Below are 25,949 nucleotides of genomic sequence, written 5' to 3' on the forward strand. Positions count from 1 at the left end.
AATGCTGCTCTGTCATGATGGGACAAAGTCACACTTACAGCAATTTATTCAGTTAATAATTACATTCCCAGGGTTAGAAAATGGGTTGAACTCCACTTGTGCAAAGTGTACTAAAAATATGGTACTAAAAATAAAAATGATGATAATGTATTCCAGAGGTGACCTTGCAGAAGGGATTATTTTCAACAGTAATTTTGTGGTAAAGGAATTTTTTTAAAGTGAACTAATAACCCAGAATTAAGTTACACTGAACAGAGGTTGAGGTGTTTTGATTTATTCCTGCATCAGTCCTTCTGCTTGCTAATGGAATAACAAAGAAGTACACACAAAATTGCAAGATGATTGTGGTTAGTGAAGAACCTTCCAAAATCTGCCACTTAATAATTGACTACATTCATGGGCTAGACATAGCATACATACTTATGTCACACTCTTATCTGTTTATGCTATAATTCAATTCAAGGTCCCTGTTCCAACCTACATCTGCTTGCATTACAAGCCTCCCTTGCACATATAATTCTCTGTGTCTACTGATACCCTTGTCTGCCTTTTTTTTCCCACCTCTGCTGCCCAGCTGATGTTATCATTTGTTTTAACTCTCCATTATTGTGTTATCCTGCCCCACTCTGATAGAACCAGCTGCTAGCAAACCCAACTCCATCTCTGAACAGCTTCTGTGACTTATTCAACAACCACCTACTTAACCTGTATTTGTAACGCCTGCTAAAAACAGGAGGAAGCATTTTGGTCCATCTAGCTCATCTGGTTTTTAGTAGGTAACTGCTATGAAGATTTCATTTAGACATTTATTTAAAGGAGCTAGGGAACTCTCTTCAACAATGTATAGAGCCTTAAAAAATATTCAGACCCTTGAACACTTTTCACATTCTGTTGGTTTCAAGTTTGCAGTCATGGCACTTTGAAGTAGCAATGAACATTTATTATATACAAAACCTGATCTGTAAGTAAACACAAAGACCAAAAAAACAAACAAATAAAGAGATTAAGTGGTGAAATGTATTTACTGTACTTGTACAAAATTACCTCAACAATTAATTTAACATTTAGTTGAGTGACCTTTCTATGAGTGCATTAATAGTGGTTAACATAATTTAAGAATAAATACACGTCTCTTTAAGATTCCTCAGTCAGAAATGAGGAATGACAAGCTGCAGCATAACGTAATGCTGAGACCACCAGTAGGTATGTTACTGACTGGATGATGTGCTGTGTTGAGTCTGTGCCAGATGTAGCTATTTGATTTAGACCAGTCTTTTTTTTTATGTCTGGCTCAAAAAATGTTTGTTACATGTGTGCATTAACATTTAAGTGTTTTGTTGCATTTGTAAAAAAAAATGCAAAAAAATAGTTCAAGTAGGTAGCTGTGTCAGAATGCTTAGGCTGCAAAGGAACAACAAAAGGTTTATTCCATGCTGAAAAGAGAAGAAAAGTAACAAAACATTTTGGCTGTGGAGCCTTCTTTGGTTGTAAAAAATATAAAGCATGGATGACAAGCACTGCCACTCACGATCCAAAGAAAGCACACTTTATTTCTGAGAACAAAGTGAAAGACGATGTGCTCTACTGGAGCTTGCAACAGAAGAAGAAAAAAAGAACTGTAATACAGGGCACGTATTTCGCTCACCTAGATTCCCTCTGAATCCCTAAACCCAGGCGGGGTTCTCCTTTTTATTCCCCATTGGGGAGCTGAGAGGCTTCAAGGAGAGGGGCTTTCACACCAGCAGGAGTGGAGCCCCTTTGCCCTCACTGGACTGAGTCCAGAAATTTCCATCCAACCCCTGACCCCTCAACAGCACAAGTCTCCTCAGCAGCCACACACCCAGGGCTGTGATACCAGAGCAACGCAGCAGCGCTGCTCCCCTCTCCTGACACACAGACATCACTGCGTGTGGAGGGAACTCTTTACACAGTGTTTATGTGGTCAGTGTTAAATTCCATGTTGCAGATAACAACATTCGTTATGAAGGTCTTAAATGATATTTTGTATAACAAACTTGCATTTCTTTCTCCAGATACACAACGTGGATGTAATTATACACACATTGTAAAGAGATAAAGGCGAAGGTCAGACACGCTAGTTTTGCCCAGTAATTAAAATAAGTAAACATCTTGTCAGAGAGGTACACACATCAGTAATATAAAAAGTTATCTAAAAATACAAATATGATACTAGGGTTTAACTTTCAGCTCTTCTTCTAGTATTACCTTACTACATAAGAACATAATCCTTTCTCTAGAAGTTAATTTAACAAACTTAAATATACTGTCAATTGTTTTAACACACAAGCTTACATCTGAATAATTTACATTTACAGTTTTACTAGAACAGAAGTTCAGATGCCCAATCAGTACTCCACGCTGCGGGACTAAATATCACTAAACACAGAAAAAATGGGATGTCAAAAGGTTAACATCAGGAGCAGGGTTTAAACTGTCTCATTAATAGCATCTCCTGAAGTCAAACAAATTTGTAAATATTAAAAAAATGTAAATATGTCTATATAAACCAGTTTAAATAATACTACATAAACTTAAACCTTACAAAATACCATTTTTCATCAATTAAGCAATTTACACTGTTTCAAATTACGTTAGAAAAATGATTTCCCTCCATCTCTACGTAAACCGTTAATAAACCTGGATTTTGCTGACCTCAAATAAGTGCGACAAGACAGACAACCACGTGATTTCCTGAATTCTATTTATATTGCCAAATGTCTGCTTCCTTGATGCTGTTAACTAGCGATAAGCCGCAGTTTCTCTAGAGACAGCAAGGGTGATGAGAACGTACCTAAACGAATGTTCTCCTACGTGGGGCGCAAATCTCTAAATAATGCTAAAAACGAAACAAACCCGAAACTCGGTAACCCCCCCGGCTTGTGCCGCCGTGCTGTAGCGGCTCCCATCGCGCAGGTCTGTGGCGGAGCCGCTGCAGCTCCTCCCTCTGCCTCTGTCGCCATGTTGTCGGTGCTCCTCTAGCCCAAGCTCAGTTCGAGAGGGGAGGGGGGAGAGGGCGACACTTCCACTGAACGTACCACGTACAAACCAAAACCATTAAAACACCGACATCCACCAAAAAACAAAACAAAGTCTGTATATAATAATAATCCATCGCCATCCAGCAGCACGGCCTGTGAGTATCCCGTCCATCCCCAGGTTTGGATCAAATGCACACCTTGAGGGACTCCATTCCGGGATTATTGCCAGGGACCGAGTGTTTAGAACATGTTTTATTATTATTATGATATTTCCTTTTGTTTAGCGGGTAAGGCTCTCTGTTTAGAGCAAGGAGGGGGGCCATGTTAGTGTAGTAACCCAGCAGCAATGGCTGGCGCAGGTCTTCTCGCCGAGTTTGTGTTTCTGTTCGAGCTTTTCCGCGGATTGTTTTAAAAGAAGCTGGAAGCTTCTGTTTTGGTTTATAGCTTTCTTAAGCGACATACTGGGGACGGTGGGCAGCTGTATTATTCTGTAAATGCTTTTTGGGTGCTTTTGTCCTGCTTTCCTTTTAAATAATATTGAAGGTAAGAGGCCTCAGCTGTTTGTAAATACTGCTCTTGATGCTTTTTATTATGCTTTATGCTTTCGTTAGACGTTTACCAGCGCGTGTTTATGTTTACGAGGATATTATTTTTTGGATCTCCACTTTTAAGTAAACATAAAATAATGTTTTTGAAGTCATAGTGCTGACACCTCGAGAGTTTTCTTTTTGTCTACTTTGGTAGTGATGGATTTCCTTTTATGTGCCATCCTGTGTTATTTATTGTTTGAAAACAATTTGAACTCACTTCACCGTCGTGAGCTGGAGTAAAACTGTCCTGGTACAGGAGAGGTTCGGTTCTGCTTGGCTTCTTTCCCGGTCTCTATTTCCAAGAAGTTCACTTGTTTACCAACAACTGGGTCATTTTCTTTCCGTGCAACTAAAAATATCCCTATGCATAAAGACTTTTATATTTTGTGCTTCCCCATAGGTGTAAAGACCCGTGTGATAATACAGACGTGTGTGCGAAGAGTTAATTTTAATAGCTCTTGCTTTCTTTTTTCTCGATGTAGTTAAATGATCCTGGCTGTCTTACACTTAGCCTGTCTTTACGGTAACTAGGCCTCATTCCTTGTTTATGCTTTGTCTTCTCAAAAGCTTCTCGCAGACAGTGGTGGTTCTGTTAATACAGCTTCTGCAGGCGACCGGTTAATAATACCACTGATACATGTAGGACAATACTACCATTAGGAACACAGATCAGATTTTGAAACATAAAGCTAATGATGTTGGCTGTTCTAGATTGTATTCATTGCTAATATAAATCCGTGTGCATATAAATGTCTTTGTGGGCTACATGTTATTATTGGCCTAAACCATATGCAGCAAGGGTGTTAAAGACTGTTCTTTCACATTTGTCTGAAAAGTTGTTGCTGTTTACAGTGCAAACTTGCTAACCTGCCATGTATAAAATATGTATTTTACTGTTTCAAAGATGTTACTTTTTTTATGACCAACCTCACAGTGATGGAACTGTGGCAAATACAGCCCGTCTACTCAGCAGGCTGAAAAGGTCATGGTTTTGAGGCACTGTTGTAGAAGGAGTGGGGGGATGGGCAGTTAAAAAAAAGAATAGTCAGTGCTATTTTATGAAAAAAGCATCTCACTTTATGTGATGGTATTCAGTTTTTCTCCGTGTATTACACAAGGCAGGGCACATTCGAGTGCCTGATGGATGTCATTGAAGGATATATTATTTGGTAATCACTGAGCAGTGTTTTTAGACATTTTGCAGTGATGTATCAAGTGTGTAAATGTGGAAGTCACGTTGTTAAACAGCGAAACTGAAATATCTAAATTAAATTGGAAGTCTAGTTATGTGACACTGCATGCCATTTTTAACTGAAGTGCATTGCAACAGTGTTGTGATTCACATGCAGTGGATTCAGTTACAGTACACATAGTCTAAGTGCATTAAATATTCTACCAAAGGCAAGAGCATGTCAGATCATAAATTTAAAGAATCGGTTCTCAGGTTAGTTTAGTTTTTTTATAATCCTTCTTGTTTTTTTCCATCTTTACTGATTGAGTTATATACAACAGGCTGACAGCTCTAGGATGACAGAGGTTATGCCCAACAGATAGTGAAAGTCCTTGTAGTTTTTGTGTGGTGTTTGTACTGAAGGGACTCTTAAGCATCTCGAGAGAGAAAAGAGTGCTGCTTACTCTTTAAAGAAGTTTGGAAATGCTAAAAAAAAACTATCTTTTTTTTTGTTTAGAAACACAAAGCCCAAGGTGCCTGGAAATGCAAATAGTAAATAAAATAAACATAATTATTTAACAATATATTATCCATAAACCATCGTATGATAAAACAAATGTTCATGTTTCAAAGTGGATGTTTTGCCACAAATGATTATGTTCTTTGGGATATTATATAGCTTTTTCATTAAAATGAACAAATAGTCCTCCTGTTGATGCATGTATATATACACACCACATTAAAAAGCTATTGAGAAGTCCATCATAAAACTTTAATATTTGTTTACCAGCCATGCTTTTTGCTTATTTGTTAATTTCTGATTTATCTGTTACTTTGTTCTTGATCTTTGAATGGTTAAACATTTAAACTAGAGAAGGTGTGTTTAAATTGCCCAATCCGCTGTATTCTTGAGCTGTGTTACTCTGAAGATGGTGTGCACAGCACCTTAACTCTTTCTCCTGTCTATGTGCACAGCATATAATAAATTGAAATTTTTTTCTTGAGGGTAAAGTAACTGTAGGCCTATATTTTTATCAAAATAAAACAAGAGTTTGGAAGATTGCAATTTTCTATTTTTTTCTTGTCAGATATGATTTTCTATTTTGTTAGAGTCACAATTTCATAGTTTTATGATCGTAGAACTCAGATCTCCTTTCTCTATGAATATGTTTTGCAGGGGACTGTGAAACAACTTTTTACTAGTAGAAGGCAACATATCTCTTGTGAAGCTCATGGTTATATTTATTAAACTGGATACACCATGTCTCCAAATTTCCATTTAGGATGCATTTATATGTTATTCAGTTTAAGTGTTCCCATAAACTAAATGCTATTATAGAATGTATCCCCATAAAAATAAAAACACCCCCATACATCGGAAAGTGTCTCACTAAACATCTGGCATGAATTTTTATTTGTCAGAATTTATGGAATTTAGACTGGAAAAACAAGTTATTCAAATGATAGTACTAGAGTGGTTGGTATTAGAAAATGACACAGAATACCTGAATTTTAGAAAGTACTTTGAGCCTATCAGACAACATTGTACACAGCTTGTAGTGTATTGTAGACATGGGAATTATTTGTACTTCCAAGCACCCTTAAGGTCAAGTTACATCAGGGAAAAAAATGACATCACTTACAGTGGCTTGTGTAAAAATATATTTCCTCAGGTTGTGAACACAAGCTGAGATACCAGAAGTTTGCTTTTGGTATTATTTTCGTGAAGGAATCGCTATAATGACTGATCATGCAAATTATTGCCTGTAATCTGTAATAAAAAAATACAAGGTACGCAGGTTGAAAACTTTGCGGTAGGCTTTCTAATTATAAGATTTCTGGATGAATGTCCCTGTATTATTTTGCATTAAATGTAATGTCACTTAAGTGGAATTTCCTGACATTTTTGGGAATTTGTGGACAGAGACCCTTGTTATTATATATTGCTGTTTAGATTTAAATTTTGAGGACATTTTCTTGGCAGATACACTTAACACGACATTTGCCTGTATTAGACATTTATATGCATTCGTTAAAACATTATTGTGAGAGGTTTCTCAGCTGCGTGTGATGTGTAACTGTGTCATGCCGGTGTTTATTTCCACACTCGTCCCCTTTGTGAAAGACCCCTCTTGCACTTGTATTTTTAGTTTGCTCCAGAGCTACATTGGGGCCACAGCGTCTCAAGTTTGAACACTGACAGAACAGCTTTTTGATGTGGCCCAGGGTTGGCCTAATATATATGTCGAACATACAAACTAGCCCCAGGCTGCCTTTTTGTATCACATTACCAGTGTGAACATGTAGGTAAGTAGCTCCCTCAACCTGCAAGCAAACAAAACATGGAATCAAAAACACTATGAGCTGACAAGTTAAGCGCGTCTGTTTTAACATGAACAATACAGTCATTTGATACTTGACTTCAGTTGTAATTTGGGGATTATGTAAAGACTTCTTTTAAGCATTGAGTAATTTTGATTGCGAAAAGCGTACTTAATGCTATTAGAATTCAATTTAAAACTCGCTTTTGCTTATCGATAAGTGAAAAGCATGCACTGGAATGGATGATTAGGAACTTAAGAAGATGGAAAAACAGAGGTTGAAAACTGCTTGAACCTGATTTGTTTTTAAAATAAAAGCATTCCTTTTATTAAAAATTGCTTGGAAGTTTTCATGTGAGCCCTTCAGTTGTACAAACCTATCCACCTGTTCACTGACAAAACAAATTGCCAATAGAATATTGTGTCGATTGGCAGTAGATTTAGTGCAACAGTCTCAACAAGTTTCCCTGAAAATAAGTAATTTGCAGTATTTGTGATTAGTGGTTGTTAATAGTAGGATTGCATCAATGCACATTTGTATTACATTCCTCTGGTAATCTGGTCACACAGAAAGTAACTTTTTGCTTCATTTGTATTGAAGGTGGCTGCAACAGTTTACAGTTACTGACCAGTAATTGCACATATTTAATTAATATACATTGCTGCAGTGGTATTTGAAGCATATTGGTCCTTTTGGGGCCAGTACAAAATCCCTTTGAGCACAGGAGTTGTTACAGATGAGGAGTGATTAGTAACTAATTGATCCAAGTTTGTCTCCACTATTTATTGGAAGATGCCAGGTGTTTGGCTTAAACAACATTCCTGAGCATCTTGTTCCATTATCCTGCAAACTTTGTTATTTTAATGTATTGTTGCATTGTAGATCTATGTAATAATGTACATAGGACCTAATATCCCGTACACCACCAGAACTGCTCAAAGGAAACTTGGCAGAGATGTGATTTGTTCAAATGGTTATGTCAGCTTTTTTTGTTGATGATTCAGAACCAGGAATTGAAAACAGTGCCTTATCAAAAACAGCATCTGGTATTTAACAGAGTTTAATATGTGGTGTCATTTTTAAGTGATACTTGTTGGCATCAGGCATTTTAAAACAGAAATTCAGAAATTATAGTGATGGGTTTAAAGTAAAAGCGGGAAATAAACCACAGTCTGAAGCAAGAGCATGAAAGTCTTTATGTAGCATGAATACTACATGGATCACAGCACCAGCAGTGTTGCAAGGAGTGAAATATCCATCTAGCTCATGATCCTGTCACCCCTTCCAGTCATGGCAATTTACCAGTCAGCATTTCAAAGCACATTTTACATATTAGTGAGAGCAGTCTGCCGAATTTGGGCTGTTTTTCCACTCGTGACTTTAAACACACGAGGTCATATGTGTTTCGAGAGTGACTGGAAGGTTGAAAGAAATGCCACGACAAATGTGGTGCAGAAGAGGGCTGGCCTAAAAGGTAGAAAAGGGATCTATGCCACTCTTGCATTTACTAAAGAGGGTTATTCTGCCAGTTCCTGGCTACCTCTGGAGTGGCTGAACATAAGGATGATTCAGGAATGGCCAGTTTCATTGATGCTGCTAAGAAACGACATGTGCCAGCATAGAGCCATCCTACAAATGGTTCAGAACAGTGGAATACAATAATATGAGTCAACTCAAATATACGTTTAAAATAAAAAAAATCCACATTTTTGTGTCATAATCTTTATTAAATAATAGATTGTGTAATAGTTCAGGACTATTTTTTTTTCTAATAAACACAATCAAATGAGAAAATAAGAAAGGTGAAAAAAGAGAGGAGGCCATTTAGCACATCTAGCCTGTTTGGTAGTTAATTGTTAGAAGGATCTCATCCACCTTTTTCTTGAAGGAAGCCAAAGTATCGGCTTCAACAGCATGATTGGGTAGCTTGGTCCATACTCCTACTGCCTTTTGTGTACAGAAAGGCCTCCTGTTCTCAGTTTTCACACATACTTCCATGTAATTCCTCAGGTTTTTGTTCCACTGTTAATTTTTGAAGAGGTCCTCTGGGCTGACTTTGTCGGTACATTTGAGAATTTTAAAACTTGTATCTAGGATATGTAGGAAGGTATAGTACCCTGAACACTTTAAATGAAAACACAAAGTTCAGTAAGTAGCCCTTTCCTCTGATTTAAAAAAGTATGATGCATAACCCTGTATTTCATCATCTTAAGGTATTCTGGTGAGAATTAAGATGTGAAATCTTTTAGTTTTGAATGAGGCGATTGTGTGTAGACTAATACGAGTTAGAGTACCAAGGGCTGAAGATCATCAGCGTTGCCTACAGCCTGACACAGGTGTTACAGCTTGCTGAGTGTCACATGGCGACATTCAGTCCTCTCACTGAGGGCAAAGGAGAAGATCCTCAATCTCTGTCTGCTTTTATCCGCAGGTTTCTCCGTGGAATGAGCATTCCATGCGTCCTCCTAGGCATGAATGAAGTGGCCTGGCAGGACACTCGGGGAGGAATGATGCATGCGAATGGTGCTCAGGAGGCCGGTGCAGTTGGGGTTGGGGTCCCTGTGCCAGGATCCTTACCTGGTGCTGGGGGTGGGCCGGGTCCAGGGGGTGCACCCCCTCTACAGGTTCTGGGCGGCGGCTCCACCCCGCACTCTCTTCCGCCGGCCGCTGTCGTAGGCGCCCCGGGGGTGCAGCCTCCTTTAAGTGGGCGCTCCCAGGACGATGCCACAGTGGGTTACTTCTTCCAGCGGCAACCAGGAGAGCAGCTCGGGGGTTACACCAGCAAGCACCGCTGGCCCACGGGGGACAGTATTCACATAGACCAGGTAGGTTGGATTTGTGGGAAGGGTTTGCCCCCCACCCCCCCTTTCACTGTAACCAGGGCATCTGCTTGTGGCTTGGCATATGGGAGGCAGGCGAGTCTGATGTACGTTTTAAATAACTCCTTAAATGTCTTTTTGAAATGAAAAATCTAAATTTAGCTTTTTACTGTTTTTAAAAACATTTTCCTGGGGTAGAAATAAGCTGCACAAGGAAGTCAGTAGAATAGTGACAGAAGCAGATTTCAGTGATTCTGCTGATGTGCTATCCTTCCAAATAATATGCCATATGCAGCTCCACTTATGGGTGCAAGTCTTCGTCAAAGTGTGTGAAAAGTAGAGCACATGAGATAGCTAAAAATGTTTCCAGCAAACTGTTTGTTCTTTTGCTTTAATGTGGTAGCAAATGAAAGACTTCAGTTCTTACAAACGTAAGCAAAGAACACATCGTTTTCCTCTCTTTGTTCATGTCTTTTCTGTATTAAAATTTAAGCAACTTAGAGAGTAAACCTTCTAAAAGGTACTTGCTTTGTAATCTGAATATGGGTGGCGATTCATAATCACATAAAAAATGTTTTTTATCCAAACCACACAAATGCAGAGAAGAAAGTGAAATAGCATTGTAATTTAGTTATTTTTTATTAGGTGCATCCTATGACTCATTTACTGGAACAAAATAAAATACTGTAGCTAATACCATGAAGTGCCGGCTCTAACATTCTTAATGGATGAAACATTGTGCTGCACAGTCTATCCCTATGAGGTTATATGAGATAAAGTATCACAGTAAGTTTGTAAAAGTAATAAAAATGTTTTATGTCTGCCCTCTGTCGGACAGGTGTAGCTACTCCACTCTTCTCTTTAATATCGCTGCTGATATATCGAGGTTAAACTGAACCATTTTGTGACTATTGTTATAATGGTAGAGGCTTTACTTAAAGGAGGTTTTGTAAGCTGTAGTTAGAGCCTGCTTACTCTAGTGATGACTTTCATGCTGGGCAGCATGGTGGCGCTGTGAAAAGTATTGCTGCCTCACAGTGGGAGGGCCCTGGGTTCAGTTCCTGGGGTGGTATCTGTGTGGAGTTTGTATGTTCTCCCTGTGTTCATTTGGGTTTCCTCCCACAGTACAAAGAAATTCTGGTAGGTTAAGTTTTGTAAAAATTGGCCCTGGTGTAAGTGTGTCTGGACTAGTGTCCTCTCCAGGGCGTATGATGCCTTGTGCCCTTTGCTTGCTGGGACAGGTGACCCCAAATTGGGCAAACTGGCTAAAACGTAGGCAGTAGATGAATAATTGTATGTCATGGAGACATTCATAATTTTGCATTGCACAGTCCATCAGTTATGAGTGAGCTGCTTCTTCTGGTGAGGATTGTTTCAACCCAAGCCTAACATTGCAAAGTGTACTCTTTAAAAATGTAAATAATATTTCAATGAATAAAATGAACTGTATTAGATATGATCTGTATGCTGGCATGACGTATTGATCTTCAGCAGTAAAATCGTGTAGTAATAACTTTTTGGCACGAGTCAAGAGCAGTACAACTGTTTAATGTTGACGTGACCAGGCAGCTGCAAAGCAACGTGTTTCTCTTTATGTAAGAAGTTTTTTTTATAATGGCACTAGCAGACAAGGCCCTGTGATGTTAGATTAAATTAACTGCTGGTGTGGCCTTCTGGCTGTTTGTGGGGGCTGTCTGTCTGGCGTTTGCATGTTCTCTGTATAATCACATGGGTTCTCCCCCAGGTCTTTTGGTGTCTTTCCACTTCCCAAGGGCTAGCAGTTTTATTTTTATTCGGGTGCTGTAAATTGTCCATCTTCAAGGTGGGTTTCAAGGGGTTTCCTACTGTAGGTTTGATCACTGTGAAACCAAATTGGTACTAGTGAAACAGAACCAAATGAGCACAGTGGGCCAAACGACTCTTCTGATCTGTGGATCTTAATGCATCATTTGTTATCCAGCCCCACTTCTTCTAAAATGCAGTGTATTTTTTGTAGTTTTTACCTCATCCGTGCAAATACATTTTTGAAAGTGTTATAAAATTGCCATTTAAAGTTTTAGTGGCATTTTTGTAGTAAGAGGGATGGTTTGTAAAATGGAATTGTATTAATTTTATTGCTAGTTTTTAATTCATTTGATGAGATTTCTCTATGGGAAGTTATTTTGATATAAAATAATTATAATGCTTCACACATCTGGCCAAAAAAAAAATAAGAGTACAGTACTATTACATTCAAAATTGCATTCTTAGATTTAAAGTAAAAAATTATAAAAAAATTGTTTGTGAACAAAAATGATTTTTTTAAAGTATGCCAGTATTTTCTAGCTATTATATACTAAGGCAGTGGTTCTCAAACTTTTTGGACCAAGTACCACCCCTGATCAAACCAAAGAATCCAAGTACCACCTACAAGTCATCTTCTCATAGGAACCCCAGAAAAACTCATTGACCAACATGATCGCGCACACACTCACACATATAATAAATATTATTACAATAAACTTTATTTGATATAGCACCTTTAAAGGTTGCTTCTCAAAGCGCTTTACAGAAAAAAAAAACAGAAACAACAACAATTAAAAATAATAAAAAAGCACAATATCAGCGAAAGGGGTGGGCCTGTTTAGTCGAGCAAAGCAGATGTGAATTTATTGGTCAAGCCTTTATACAATTCACTACAGAGTCTAACAGATTTTCAATTGTCAGGCATTTTCTTGATGGCAAAGGTCTCGCGATGAATGTTGTGCGTCCATTCAGTTCTGCAGCAACCTCTCTAATTCGTGCACCTACACCGCTGTGTCGGCTTGTCATTGTTCTAGCACCATCTGTACAAACTCCGACACATTTTATCCAGTCGATGCCATTCTCTTTGATAAATTCATTCAGAAGCTGAAATATGTGCTCTCCTGTAGTTCCTGTTGGTAGCGGCTTACGGAACAGAAAGTCCTCATGGGACGTACCCTCAAACTGGTATCGAATGTAAACGAGCAAATTGGCCAAATTGACGACATCTACAGACTCATCTTAACACGCTCTACCAGCGTACTTTTGATATCATCCGCCATATCAATAATTCTACGAGTGACTGTGTCTTTCGGAGGGGGCAGCAGGTCGAGCTGTTTAGCAGCTTTTTCTCCACACAATATATGTCAGCTCTTTTGCCAACGGTAAATAAGGTTCTTCAAAAATAGTGTGGGGATGACCTGCTTTAGCAATCCGCTAGCTTTCATTTTCCCCCTTTTCCATTTCATGAGTCTGTCTCAGAAGTTAAAAGAAGTTTTTATTTCATGTGCATGGGAGCGAAACACAGAGAAGCTTGGTGTATTTTTCTCAAATTAACCTAGAACAGTTCTTAAATATTTTTATTTATCACGCTTTCCTGTGCTAACAAGATTGGCAGCGTTCGTAGCACTCAATTCTATGCATTCCTATGCTTACAACATTGGCATTGTTCCAAAATCACGCACATTCTCCTACCTCCCTGTTTGCTGGAGATACCTTTTTTAAATACAATTGGTCACTTACGTTCGTAGCACACATTCCTATTCAATGGTATAGAATTACATAGTAGCTCTTGTGTCCACTCAAGTATTGGCGCGCGCTGTATCGTAGTACTTAGGCTGCGTATTCGACACGTATTGAAATAGAAAATGTGAAAACTCGTCCAGATTTTTCAGTGCACACAACAAAGTTCCAGGGTCATATGGCGTATTGCCTGGCGGCGCTCCACGTACCACAGTTTGAGAACCACTGTACTAAGGTAATTAATCTGAAGTCCACCGATATTGCATAAAGTCTATGAAAACCACTGAACAAGTGCTTAAACGAAAGTGCATGGAGGTATACAATCCTGTATAACCGAGAGCACTGCCAGAGCAGCATGTATATTTGATAACTCATTGCATTTACTGCCATGTTACATATAATCATAATTATTGCATTTTTGTGTTGCGTGTTTCATCCCAAAAAACAACCTGTTATACAATTCTCAGGTGTGCCTGGACAGTCAAAAAAAAGATATACTGATATTCACAATGTGGGCTCAACCTGTACTGTTTCTAATCCTATTCTCCAAGGATCTTTGCTGGAGAAGATCAAAATGTGAAATTTATATGCAGTTCAAGTCACTTAATATGACCGGACTTTCCCCATTTTTGGAAAATAATGATTGGTATCTTCAACCCTTTGTCTTAAGCTCCCATTTCTAGCAGAAGGTGCAGTCTTTAAATTAACACCACACTTTTGCCTATAAACAGATAACTGGAATTCCAGAGGGTGCAAGGCAACACAGCAAAAAGCATAGACTGCTAGCTTTCTTTCACCTATATAATACTGTCTGTTACCAGGACAGTGTAAAAATATAGGGTCAGCATCCACAAGGTGAAGCATGGAAGAATTCCTAAGAAGTCAAAAGGTTTTCTGCATCCTCCATATTATGCAGAGAGGACTCCAGCAATCAAAGCCTCAATGACAGTAGTGGGAGAAGAAATGTGTCATGTCCAATCATCCTTCTTTGGATCGAAGTTTTGTTTTGTCCAGATATATGTGGAAGCTGGTGTGCAATGGAGACTTGGAAGACTGAAGGGTGTGGCTTGCTGGCACTGGGGACTATAAACATATATTCAAATTCCCGCACTGTTGTTAAATCTAGGATTCTGTCTGTACTACAGGGGCAAACAATGTAATGGGTGAACTTTGTGCAGCACTGTATTGTAGCTGTTTGGTTTCTTTTCTCAGTCTGAATTATATATCCTTTTCTACCTATCCAATATAATGAAACTTTTCCCACTGGTTCTGATGATTAAAACCCCCTGTTCTCCAGCGAGATCACTACATGGAGCTTGTTGGGGATACAGTTATAAGAATGTGAGAACTCTTTCAATACTCCACCATTGGGTTCCCTGATCAAAAGGGCCACCACTTTTCATACTGCTTGCACAGTATCCTAGTTTTAATGCAAGGGCATGGTCCTTGCTGATGGGTAGTATTTAAGTTGATGAGCTACTCTGAGAACCACAGTTCAGGTTTAATTAATGCAGCCCTCACATGTGTCAGGACCATGATATATTGTCCTGGCTCGGGATGGGTGTTGGCGATAAAGACAACAGGGGGTCATGGCCACAGTCAGTGAATCTCAGTAGGATCCATATCAGGGTCTGTTGTTGCTCTCAAGTTCAGGTTTATTGTCATTATACTTATATACAGGTAAATGGTATAATGAAATGGTATTTAGGTAGCTCTCAGACGGTAAGCAGTACCAAAAAAAAACCAACAATACAATTGTATAAGAAAAGAAAGAGAGAGACAACAGGCAATGTGCAATACAACAACAGGCAATTTGCTAAACAAAATCAGATGTGCAAAATCATACATCAACAGAATGTAATAAAGGATAGAAAATTATGGGGAGTGAGCTTCTTGACGTGAGGTAGAGGTGGATTTCTATGTGTATTTGAGTTTTGGTATAGAGAGAAGGCACTGTGAGGATTCAGATCATAGGTCAGAGAGGCTGAGAGATTAATAGCTTGATAGTCTGGGGGTAAAAACTGTCTCTGAGTCTGGTAGTCTGGGCCGGAATGCTTCAGTACCGGTTTCCAGATGGTAGAGGGTCAAACAGTCTGTAGCTGGGGTGTGTGGGGTCTTTGATGATGCTTAGAGCTTTTCTCAAGCACTGTCTGTCATAAATGTCCTGGGTGGATGGGAGAGCAACCCCAGTGGTGGACTGGGCAGTTTTTACCACCCGCCGTAGGGCTTTGCGGTCAGCAATACTGCAGTTGCCATACCACACTGTGATGCAACCTGTCTGTGTGCTTTCTGTAGTGCATCTGTAAAAGTTAGTGAGGTAACTCACTGGATAACTGGAAAGAGCTTAAGAGTGGTAATTCCCAACCAGTGTTAGTAACTACTGTGATTGGCCCACCTGTGGTCACAGGGCTGCTTCATGATGGGCTGTACTTTGTAAAACTAAAAGTAAGAGCCCATCAATGTAATGGTAATTGCATATCACTCTCCAGAATTGAGCTAAAAGGATATTGTGCATGACTCCTTTGAATGTTGCCAGTAAAAGATGAATGTTTACTGTTACTTTGCATTTTGGAGGGTAGAAGAAATGCAAATATTTGTTTTTGTTTCAGCAGAATTATCAGAATGAAATTTTTTAAATAACATTGCTGGTGGAGGTCAACTTCAGCGACAAAAAGCCATTCTGCAGGAGGCTGCTGCAAGGAACATTCTGAGCATGCCAGTGTTAAATGACGCTGTGAGAAGATGAATAGTTGATGAAAACAGTGTATTTTGCTATACAGTTGCCTGAATCCACTGATGATCCCAAGGCCATATGATTGCCCATTTTTGCCAGGTACAGCTAGGTTGTTACTTTGTGCAAAGATGTACTTTTAAGTGATTACTCCCCTCCAACATGACAACAGAAGAGTGTTTTTGATACCTCTTATGAGAGAGGTAACCGATAAGAGGAAGCAATCTGGCCCATCTAGCCTGTTTGTTAGTTAGCAGTTAATTGATCCAGGTATCTCCTCCAGTCATTTCTTGAAAGAAACCAGGTTATCAGCTTCAACAACATGGCTTGGTAGCAAGTCCCTGTTGCCATTCACTGCCAGGTACGTATTTTATCTTTTTTGGTTATGACGGTTGTAAAAATGAATAGCAGGAATAATTTGTGAACATCTTTCAATACTACTTTGCACCATAGTTTGGCTTGGGTAGTTATGGTTGATTTGTGACTGTTCTCATGCTTTCCATCTGCCATGTCTTGCTTGTTTTAAGTGTCTGCTCTTAGGCATTAACTTATCTCTAGGTTTTCCTATTTCACTGGTTTCTGCAGTTCCCGAAGGACCCCATTAGGGTGGCTGCATTACTTGTATGGTAATGAATTCACAGGGTCTTATCCCAATGACTTTAAAGGATGTGTCGCTGATTTTTAAAATATTAAAACGATGATTCCTTCACTCAGTCACCCTGCACCTCTACAAATAAAAGGGTACATAAAACATTGGCTTAAATCCAGTAATTTGGCACAGGGAGCCCTTCCCAGAAAACTAGTTCCTTAGTCTGTTTAGAACTGTGTGCCCCACAGTGTTTTTGCTACTGTGAAAGTAGAAATGTATTTCCGTATTATCCCTTCACTAGCCAGGTGTTGCACATAGTGCTTCACATTCACATCCATAAACATCCCAGGCTACTCAAACAAGGTTCCAGGAATATCCAGGATTAATATTCTTCGCGATGCACGACCAAAATCCCCCGCCCAATTAGTGCCACAGTTTCCTCATTTATCAATACGTTACAGCAGGTGTCGGAAACCTGCAGCACACACATCCCTTTATTGGCACGCAAAATGATTTTTAACAGCATGTGCAATAGAAGTTTAATGAGCCAGGAAGAAATTTAAGTTAAAGATGATAAAAAAAACAATGAACTGTTCTGAAATTATCTACATGCTACCCACTGAACGGTCTTTGGTGTAAAAAAAAAAAAGATTATTTACTGCATTGTTTTGTAGCAGCACTAGCCTGTTTTTATAGGAAAGCTCGCAATCCCATGCCACTGGTAACATTTTTCAAGTGTAAAGTCACACTTTTTAGACAAAATAGTGGTTGCTAAGAAAGCAAAGTTAGATGTTCACTCATTTCAGCCCTTTTGGAGAGATGAATGGATTTGTTTTACATGAAGACCATGCTGTTTCTGCTTTTAGTGCGTGGATATAACCAGTGTACTGCAATTAGCAATTCTTTTGAGATGCTGCGACTCAGATTCCTTCAAGAATTCGAGAAGTGGTGTGATGCCTAAAACCCATGCATGACACAACTACAGGCGAAGATATAGCTAAGATGTTTATTAATCATTTATCTATCATTAAGAAAACATTTTCTGTGATGACTGACAGTGCCCTTGCTATGGTCAGAAAACAAAAGGAATTCGTAGAGATCATTTTGGATCACATTGGCCACCCCACTGGAAGTTTTAATTGCATTGTTTGTCAGGAAACACTTTGTGCCAATATTTTGAATTATAACTTAAAAATGCAATGACTGCAGTGATGAAGATAGTGAATTTTCTTTTTGCTTGATTTCAAACTACTATGAGACTGAGATTGGAGAATTCAGAAAGGGAAAGCATGGGCAAAGATCACACTTAGTGTTAAGACGTGCACATTCTTAATTTTAGATATGATATTTTAATATTAAAATGTTATTTTTCAAAATGTAATTTGGGCTATTATTGACTTTAAAATATATCAGTGGCATGCAAATCTGTAAAAACAAGTGCATGAGCTACCTCTTGGCACACCCCTTCTGAAAGATTGCTGTCTCTTGCGTTAGAGTGAGTGTAAGAGTTGAATGTCATTCTGATTCCATAGCCTTTTTTGTAATTCAGTGAAGTCAACCAGTTTGTTGGTTTAAACTGAGGCTCACAAAGTTATTCCTAAAGTGGCCTTTCAGGGTCAACTTTTTGGCCATGGTTACACGGTTTTTGTTTCTTGTCATATCAGTGGACAGTTACATGAACTCATGTTAAACCCTCTCTTTTCTGTTTCATGTGTCCACAAAGTCTGTCAACCTCGATGGGTCTCCTTCATGTTTAAGGGGTTTCCTGTTTACATTTTTCAGTTTCTTCACTTTCCTCCCAGTCATGTATTCATGGAGTGCTCCAAATCAGTATCGGCCGTCAGTATATGCACACTAGTGTCCCTTTTGGAATTTTGAGTGCTTTGTGATCGCTGCAGAGAGTGGACAAAATATGGAAACACGTGGGTAAATGAGGGACACCAAGTATTTAAAAAGCAAGGTCTTCCACACAAGCATTAATAGACCAAATTACATCCTGGCATGCTTGGGGTCAGGTAAAGAAATGCTGGACAGGCCTAGTTGCCTATAACTATGACTTGCATACCTGCACGAGGAGGCCCCAGTGTCTTTAAAAGAGGGGTGATTGTTTGGGCATATTTGTCAGGAGATTCAGTGACTAAGACAGCTTGGCATGCTGATGTTCAAGAGCCACATGTCTAAGGTGATGTAAGGTGGAACTTCAAGTTAAATACATCGTTAGAAAAGGGCAACAATTGGTAGAAATACACTCTAGGATTGCGATATCCATGCAGTGTTCCAAGTACAAAGCAAAACAAATTTCAATCTGTGGCACAAGCAGGTTTGTCAAAAATAGTCCTCCCAAAACTCCACAGAACAGTATTTTTGTTGGGATTGAGTGCACAAAACACCCATCACACCTGGCATTGAAACTTGAGCGAAGAGCACAGGCAGTGGGCTTCCAAGCAGTGGAGAAATATCAGTTGGTTAGATGAGTTATCCTTCAACTTGTGATCAACGAACAAAAATACATGTGTAAAGAAGTCTATAACACAGAGACCTTGGCTCCAACAGTTAAGGGTTCTGGTGTTTCTCTATTGTTGCAGGACATTTTCCTGGCATGGTTTGAGTGCATTGATTCCTTTAGAAGGCAAGGTCAATGCTAAGCACTACTTACCCAGTCACCCAGTGGTTTAATGAGCATGACACTGATATTATCCATATGTTGTGGCCTTCTAGGTATCTAGCAATCAAACAGAATTGAGATGGGAGGTTCTGAAATGACACCTGGGACAGCATTTTCTGTTTCAGTCAACCGGGTGTGAGTTAATGCTGCATCCCTCCTGCACAATTCCAGATGCTGGTAGACTCTGTGTTGTCCAACACCTTATTAAGTGACCTTACATGACTGTTTAATTTAATGTTATTATTAATAATAATTCCTTACACTTATGTAGTGCTTTTTCTAATGTCTTAACTCAAGTTTAGCAGCCTACGGTATCCTTCTGTTTTTAAAAATCCCAGCCAGTTGGTGCTACGTTGTGGTGTCCCATGACTCCAGCACACCTCACAAGACTTCTGAACACCTTTTACTTTTTCATTTGACTAGTTCTTAAGGATTTCTAATTTTCTACTTTTCCTTTAACCTTAAATTATCAACTTGTTGTCCGCTCCCATGTTTGTGCTGGATTTGGTTGACAGATGCACTGCACAGCTGTTTATTACTATACTTCTTTCTCATCGTCTTTTCAGTAATTCAAAATTAGAAATTGGCCTATTTTCAATTTCACCCACAACTGTAACATTTAATAAACTGTAATATTTGTTAATCTTTAATATTTTCCATGTTTCCTAGGAACAGCTGTTGTTCCTTTCTTTATTATTCAGGCGAGTCTGGCTGGCTAGACTCGCATGCTGATGCATCAGAGCTCTTGACACACACCAGACACTGCTCAATCTCTAAGTGACTTTTTATGCTTGTATTGAGTTTTCTTTAACCTTTAATCTCAAACGCAACTGTTTCAAGCTTTCTCATCAGCTACCACTGATATTAAACTACTTGATCTTGGAGGCTTCTATGTTACTCTTGTGTTACTTCATTTTTCTTTTATCCCTGTTGTCTTATAACATCCCCAACTCAAGGCCTCTTGTAAGAATAGTGAAAATAAGCATTTATCCTTGATGGAAGGGAACAGGTAAACGTTTATTTCATGCTGAAAGGAAAAGAAAAGAGACAGCGTTTTAGCTGTGGAACCTTCTTCAGGTTGCTCCTTTGACTTTAAAACACTTTCAAGGTGTCTTAATACACATAGGGATTATTCATCATACTTACCGCCTGTTTTCCTTTGATAGTAATGGCTGTTGTACCTTTCTCCTGTTTTTAAAAAGGGGTTTACTGGTGTAGTAATTGAATTAATGTGACAGAAGTCCATACCACTGAAACCCCCCTTTTTCTCACTTGCATACACCGAAAAGTGGTTCAGAAAAACAGATTTGACGACTGTGACTTCCTTTAACTAGCAGAGAAAATGCCATATTCTCAGCTGCTTGTAGTAACTGTGTAGGCATGTCAGTGAGAGAGGTTTCATTCCATAATCACATGATTGATGTGCCAGATATGATAAACTTATCAATGTAAATGGAATGTATTAGAAAAGGAGTTAAATCTGGGAGTAGTCTTGATTTCCGATCATAATGTAGGTAAAATCAACATGACTGAGAATTTGAGTTTATCATGAGAAAGATAATTTATTAGCTCTTTCACCTTGATTTTTTTTGGTAAATAGCTTTGCTACAGTATTTGGTATGTTTCTTGTCATAATGCCTGACACTCAACAGAAAAAACTTCAGATCATTTTTTGGAGCTTATCATGGAAAGAAAGCAGCAAAATCACATGGAGTTGTGCAGCTCCTGCACTTGCAAAATTGTTTAATATTTACATTCCACTGCAGTTTTACAGTGAAGTAAAGTGAACTACAGCTTTCAGTTACTGCCACAGAAGTCTATTCATCTGCTATTAATTTAGAGGTTGCATTTGCACATTCTGCATATTATTTATCAATTTCGTATTCTTGCCTACAGTTGTAATTTAAGTAATACTGCCTTTGGTTGCCTTTCATGATGAGTCAGATGTTACCTTTTTGGTTTTATCAACATAGCTTATATTTTGTAATCTGTTGCTCATTTTGTTGCTTAGTCTGTAATTTTCATTTCAGTTTCCATGTAAGATGTAGAGAAGTAACCTACAGTGTGATGTATAGGTGTCCCTGATCCAGTTATTACTTCTGGGACGCTGGTTGTGTGGTGATCAGTTGGGTTGCGAGTGCAGATTGTTTTACTTTGTTTCATTTTTTTTCTCCTCTTTCCTCTTTGTTATTGTTCATTCCGGGCCCTGCATTTTTGCATTTGTTATGTTGTCTATATGCCCTGGAAATCAATGTTTCAAATGTTTTGAAGCCTTTTTTTTTCCTTTGTGAAAGCACTGTATGTTTTTCATTCGCTCACTGGATAACATCGGAATACACAGTCAGCACTCACCTACAATGAACAGGGAGTTCATTCGGTGTCTTCAATACAGCGCAGCAGGCATTGTAGACCCGGAAATGTGACACAGAAAAAAAGTATTGATACACCAAATAAAGAAATAAAATGAAAAGGGGAAAGAAGGGTGGACTAAGACAAAAAATGAAGCAATCCATGAAAAGAAGGCCGCTACCATTACTGATTTTAGGTATGTGCGCTCATTGCAGAACAAACTGGACGAACTGCAAGGGAATTTCAGTTATCTACAAGAGTACAGGGATGCGTCTAACATAGCTTTTACAGAGAAGTGGCTAAGCAACGAAATTTCTGACCAGAACTTGTTTATTGATGGTTTTGGAACTCCAGTCCGCCTTGAGCAATATAAAAACAGTACTGGTAAGAGAGAGGGGGGTCTTCCTCTGTGTTAATCAGAGAAGGTCTTAAACCAGTGGTTCTCAAACTGTGGTACGCGTACCGGCAGTGGTACGTGTCGTGCCGCCAAGTGGTACGCCAAATGACCCTGAAACTGTGTCGTGTGCGCTGAAAAATCGGGACGGTTTTTCATATTTTGTATTTTAATACATGTCGAATACGCAGCCTACGTACTACGATATAGTGCGCGCTAATAGTTCAGTGGACACAAGAGATACTCTGTAATTTTATACCACTCTATAGGAATGCGTGCTATGGAGGCAAATGACCAATTGTATTTAAAAAAAAGCTACTGTATCTCCAGCAAATAGGGAGAAAGGAGAATGTGCGTGGTTTTGGAACAATGCTAATGTTGTAAACACAGGAATGCATAGAAATACGTGCTACGAACGCAGGTAATCTTGTGAGCACACGAAAGCGTGATAACAGAAAAATATTTAAGAACTGTTCTAATTTGAGAAAAATACACCGAGCGTCTCTGTGCTTCGCTCCCATGCGCATGAAATAAAAACTTTAAATAAATACGGAAATAAAAACGGAAACGCGGAAAAATGCAAGCTTGCGGATTGCTAAAGCAGGTAAGCTACAGTACACTATTTCTGAAGAACCTTATTTACCGTTGGCAAAAGAGCTGACACGTATTATGTGTAGAGAAAAAGCTGCTAAACAGCTCGACCTGCTGCCCCCCTCCACCTGAAAGACACAGTTATTCATAGAATTATTGAAATGAAGGATTATATCAAAAGTACACTGAGTCTGTAGTCGATTTGGCCAATTTGCTCGTTTACGTTGGATACAAGTTTGAGGGCATGTCCCATGAAGACTTTCTGTTCTGTAAACCGCTGCCAACAGGAACTACAGGAGAGCACATATTTCAGCTTCTGAATGAATTTATCGAAGAGAATGGCCCCGACTGGATAAAATGCGTCTGAGATTGTACAGACGGTGCTAGAGCAATGACAAGCCGACATAACGGTGTAGTTGCACGAATTAGAGAGGTTGCTCCAGAAATTAATGTACGCATTACAACATCCACCGCGAGACCTTTGCCGTCAAGAAAATGCCTGACGATTTAATATCTGTTAGATTGCTTTGCTCAACTAAACAGGCTCACCCCTCTCACTGAAATGGTGCTTTTTTATTAGTTGTTGTTAATGTTTTTTTTCTGTAAAACACTTTGAGAAGCCACCTTTAAAGGCGCTATTTCAAATTAAGTTTATTATTATAATATTTATTATATGTGTGTGTGAGTGTGTGTGCACACACGCTCATGTTGGTCATTGAGAATTTCTGGGGTTCCTATGAGATGATGACTTGTAGGTGGTACTTGGATGCTTTGGTTGGATTAGGGGTGGTACTTGGTCCAAAAAGTTTGAGAACCACTGTCTTAAACTGTAGTAGTTTGAGAACAGCTCGTGTGTCATATATAGAGTGCTTGACTGTATCTCTCCACCCATACTATTCACCAAGTGAATTCCCGCAACTTTTTTATGTTGGTGTATAACCATCTTCATGCCTGTGCAAATAAGGCAGCTGAATACACTGTCAGTGTTGTTCATAAATTAGACTTTGTTTCTGCTGATGCCCCCTATGTTTATTTCAGATGATTTTAATCATTGCTCTCTGGAAAGTGGTTTACCAGTATGTCAAGTGTTATATTGAACAAATGGAACAAATCCATGACAGATACTATGGCTCTTTCTCTGGACCATAGATGTCATTCTTTATGCTAGGTCTTGGTGCTGCCAATTCTGCTTGCCTCTGTGTATGAGCCATTAGTCAAGTGCGCAGAGGCAGTTGTAAAAGTAAACGTATGGTCAAAGTCTAGTATTGACACCTTGAAAGGTGCACCAACTGGGATACTCTTATTGCACCATGCTCAGATCTCAATGAACAAATTTACATGATTTCTTAATGCATTACTTTTTGCATAATTAAATTCACTCTAAGAGCTTCACTGTTAATCTGAACAATAAGCCTTGGGTCGCCACAGAGCTCAAGAATATTCTGAATAAAACGAAGAGGCTGTTCTACTGTGGATCACTCTTTGTTTTTGCATTTTGTTGCATTTTGCACCAATGACTGCTTAGATTGCCCCTGTGGGAATGAATAACATCTTATGAATTGAGTTTACCTACAAGAAATGGATATTATACGGTGTTAGAAAAACTTTCTGATACAGAATAATATGTCATTTTTTTAGGTATTTTTGACACCATTATTTATTGCTTATTAATTATGAGGACCTCATTAAAGGTACAGAATTGGTCAATTAGAGTATTACAGTACTTTGTTAACCAGCACGTTGTTACTTATAAATGTGCAGTACACACTGGGACAGAAATTATCTAGACCCTGTTGTTACTCAGGGTTGGGAGGCAATGTGTAGGATACGGCTGTTCTGAGAGAGCAAATCCGCTTCTTTATCGTTGAAAGGAGCATTTAAATAAGAAAGATGGTATTGGTGGTAACGCAGTTTCTATGTTAACACCATGGGCTCTGAACAGCCAGGTGCTATTGAACAGCTGACTTTATTGTAAGTGGTAGTCCAAAATTACTTGCAGACTTTTCAGACATCATGCTCAGGGCCTGGAGTTTTTCTTGACTAATTTTCTAACCTGTGTCCTCCAGTATCAAGATGTCAGTATTAACTCTCCTAAAGTCACTTATTAAACAATTGTCTTGATTAATCGTTTAGTTAATGCAGTTTATAGACACTAGTATATTGCTTAACAATGGTGTGTATGGCTAAATGAGTTGTAATCATGTCTGATTTAGTCACTAACCCCTGTGATAAATTAAAATTAACAGAATGTACAGTGAAAAGTGTAACAATTGGGACAGTGAAGTGAAATTTAACATTTTTGCTGTGTACTAATGAAATTTGTATTTCAGATTGAGAAGATTGAGACAAAGGTATAGAATATCAGCTTTTGTTTCTTATTTTGCGTACATATGTATTGGGACAAATGGCTGACAGGTGATACCAATTGCTCAGATATTCCATGTAGAAAATACAAAAAAGCTGTGAATGTTTAGCCTTGGTCCAAACCTATGGATTTTAATTTTTGGATCTGCCTCTTGTGTTCAAAGGTGTAAATGAAAATTAAGACTACAGAGTTGTCTGTGATGGAAAAGCAAGCAATTTTGAAGAGGAAAGTGAAAAGGATAACAAATAAAACCTGTAAGAGATTATATTAGACATCACAAAATCCACAGTATGAAAAGTCTTGATAAAAAAAGAAATAACCTGAGGAGTAACCAATCGGTAAAGACCAGGTCATTCAAAGAAGACAGCAGTTGATGAGAGAAATTATTAGAGAGATTGCAGACAATTTCATCCCGGCACTCTGAAGATTATCTCACTACACTGTGTGCACAGAAGATTTTTAACAGGACATTTATAAAAGCTACTTTGCAAGTTGCAAACCTGTCATCATTAAAAACAGAAAGGACAAATTAGAATTTGCAAAAACGTTCAAAGATGAGCCACAGTTTTGGAACAAAGTTTGATGGACAGATGAGACAAAGCCTTTGTCAAGGTGACAAAGTCAGAAGTGTGGAATAAGAGGAAATGCAGATGATCCTAAGCACTCCTCCTCATTCATGAAACATGGTGGAGGTAGTGTTCACTGGTGTTTATTGATGCTGTAACAGATGATAGTAGCAGCAGAATGTATTCTGAAGTGTGCAGAACCTTTTTTTCTGTTCAGGTCCAAAAAAGATTCCAAACTCATTGGATGACAATTCCCCCTGCAGCAGGACAGTT

At 38.7% G+C, this 25,949-nt stretch overlaps 1 protein-coding gene across 12 annotated transcripts in view; it reads left to right on the top strand.

The window, feature by feature from the left end:
- The first annotated feature begins 2,890 nt into the window (after nt 1-2,890).
- Nucleotides 2,891-25,949, top strand: part of LOC102698873 (pumilio RNA-binding family member 2) — a 50,411-nt gene continuing 27,352 nt past the window's right edge. For 4 of the 12 annotated variants that reach the window (XM_015357073.2, XM_015357051.2, XM_015357044.2 and 1 more), the window contains exons 1-2: nt 2,892-3,154; nt 9,514-9,907. In XM_015357073.2, coding sequence (XP_015212559.1) covers nt 9,527-9,907 — 381 coding nt within the window. In that variant the 5' untranslated portion in view covers nt 2,892-3,154; nt 9,514-9,526. Of the gene's footprint in view, nt 3,155-3,319; nt 3,543-9,513; nt 9,908-25,949 lie in introns of those variants that run through there. The other 8 variants (XM_006626349.3, XM_015357099.2, XM_015357089.2 and 5 more) reach the window with 4 other exon arrangements.

Source organism: Lepisosteus oculatus, chromosome 2 (genome assembly GCF_040954835.1).
Source record: "Lepisosteus oculatus isolate fLepOcu1 chromosome 2, fLepOcu1.hap2, whole genome shotgun sequence".
Lineage (NCBI taxonomy): Eukaryota > Metazoa > Chordata > Actinopteri > Semionotiformes > Lepisosteidae > Lepisosteus > Lepisosteus oculatus.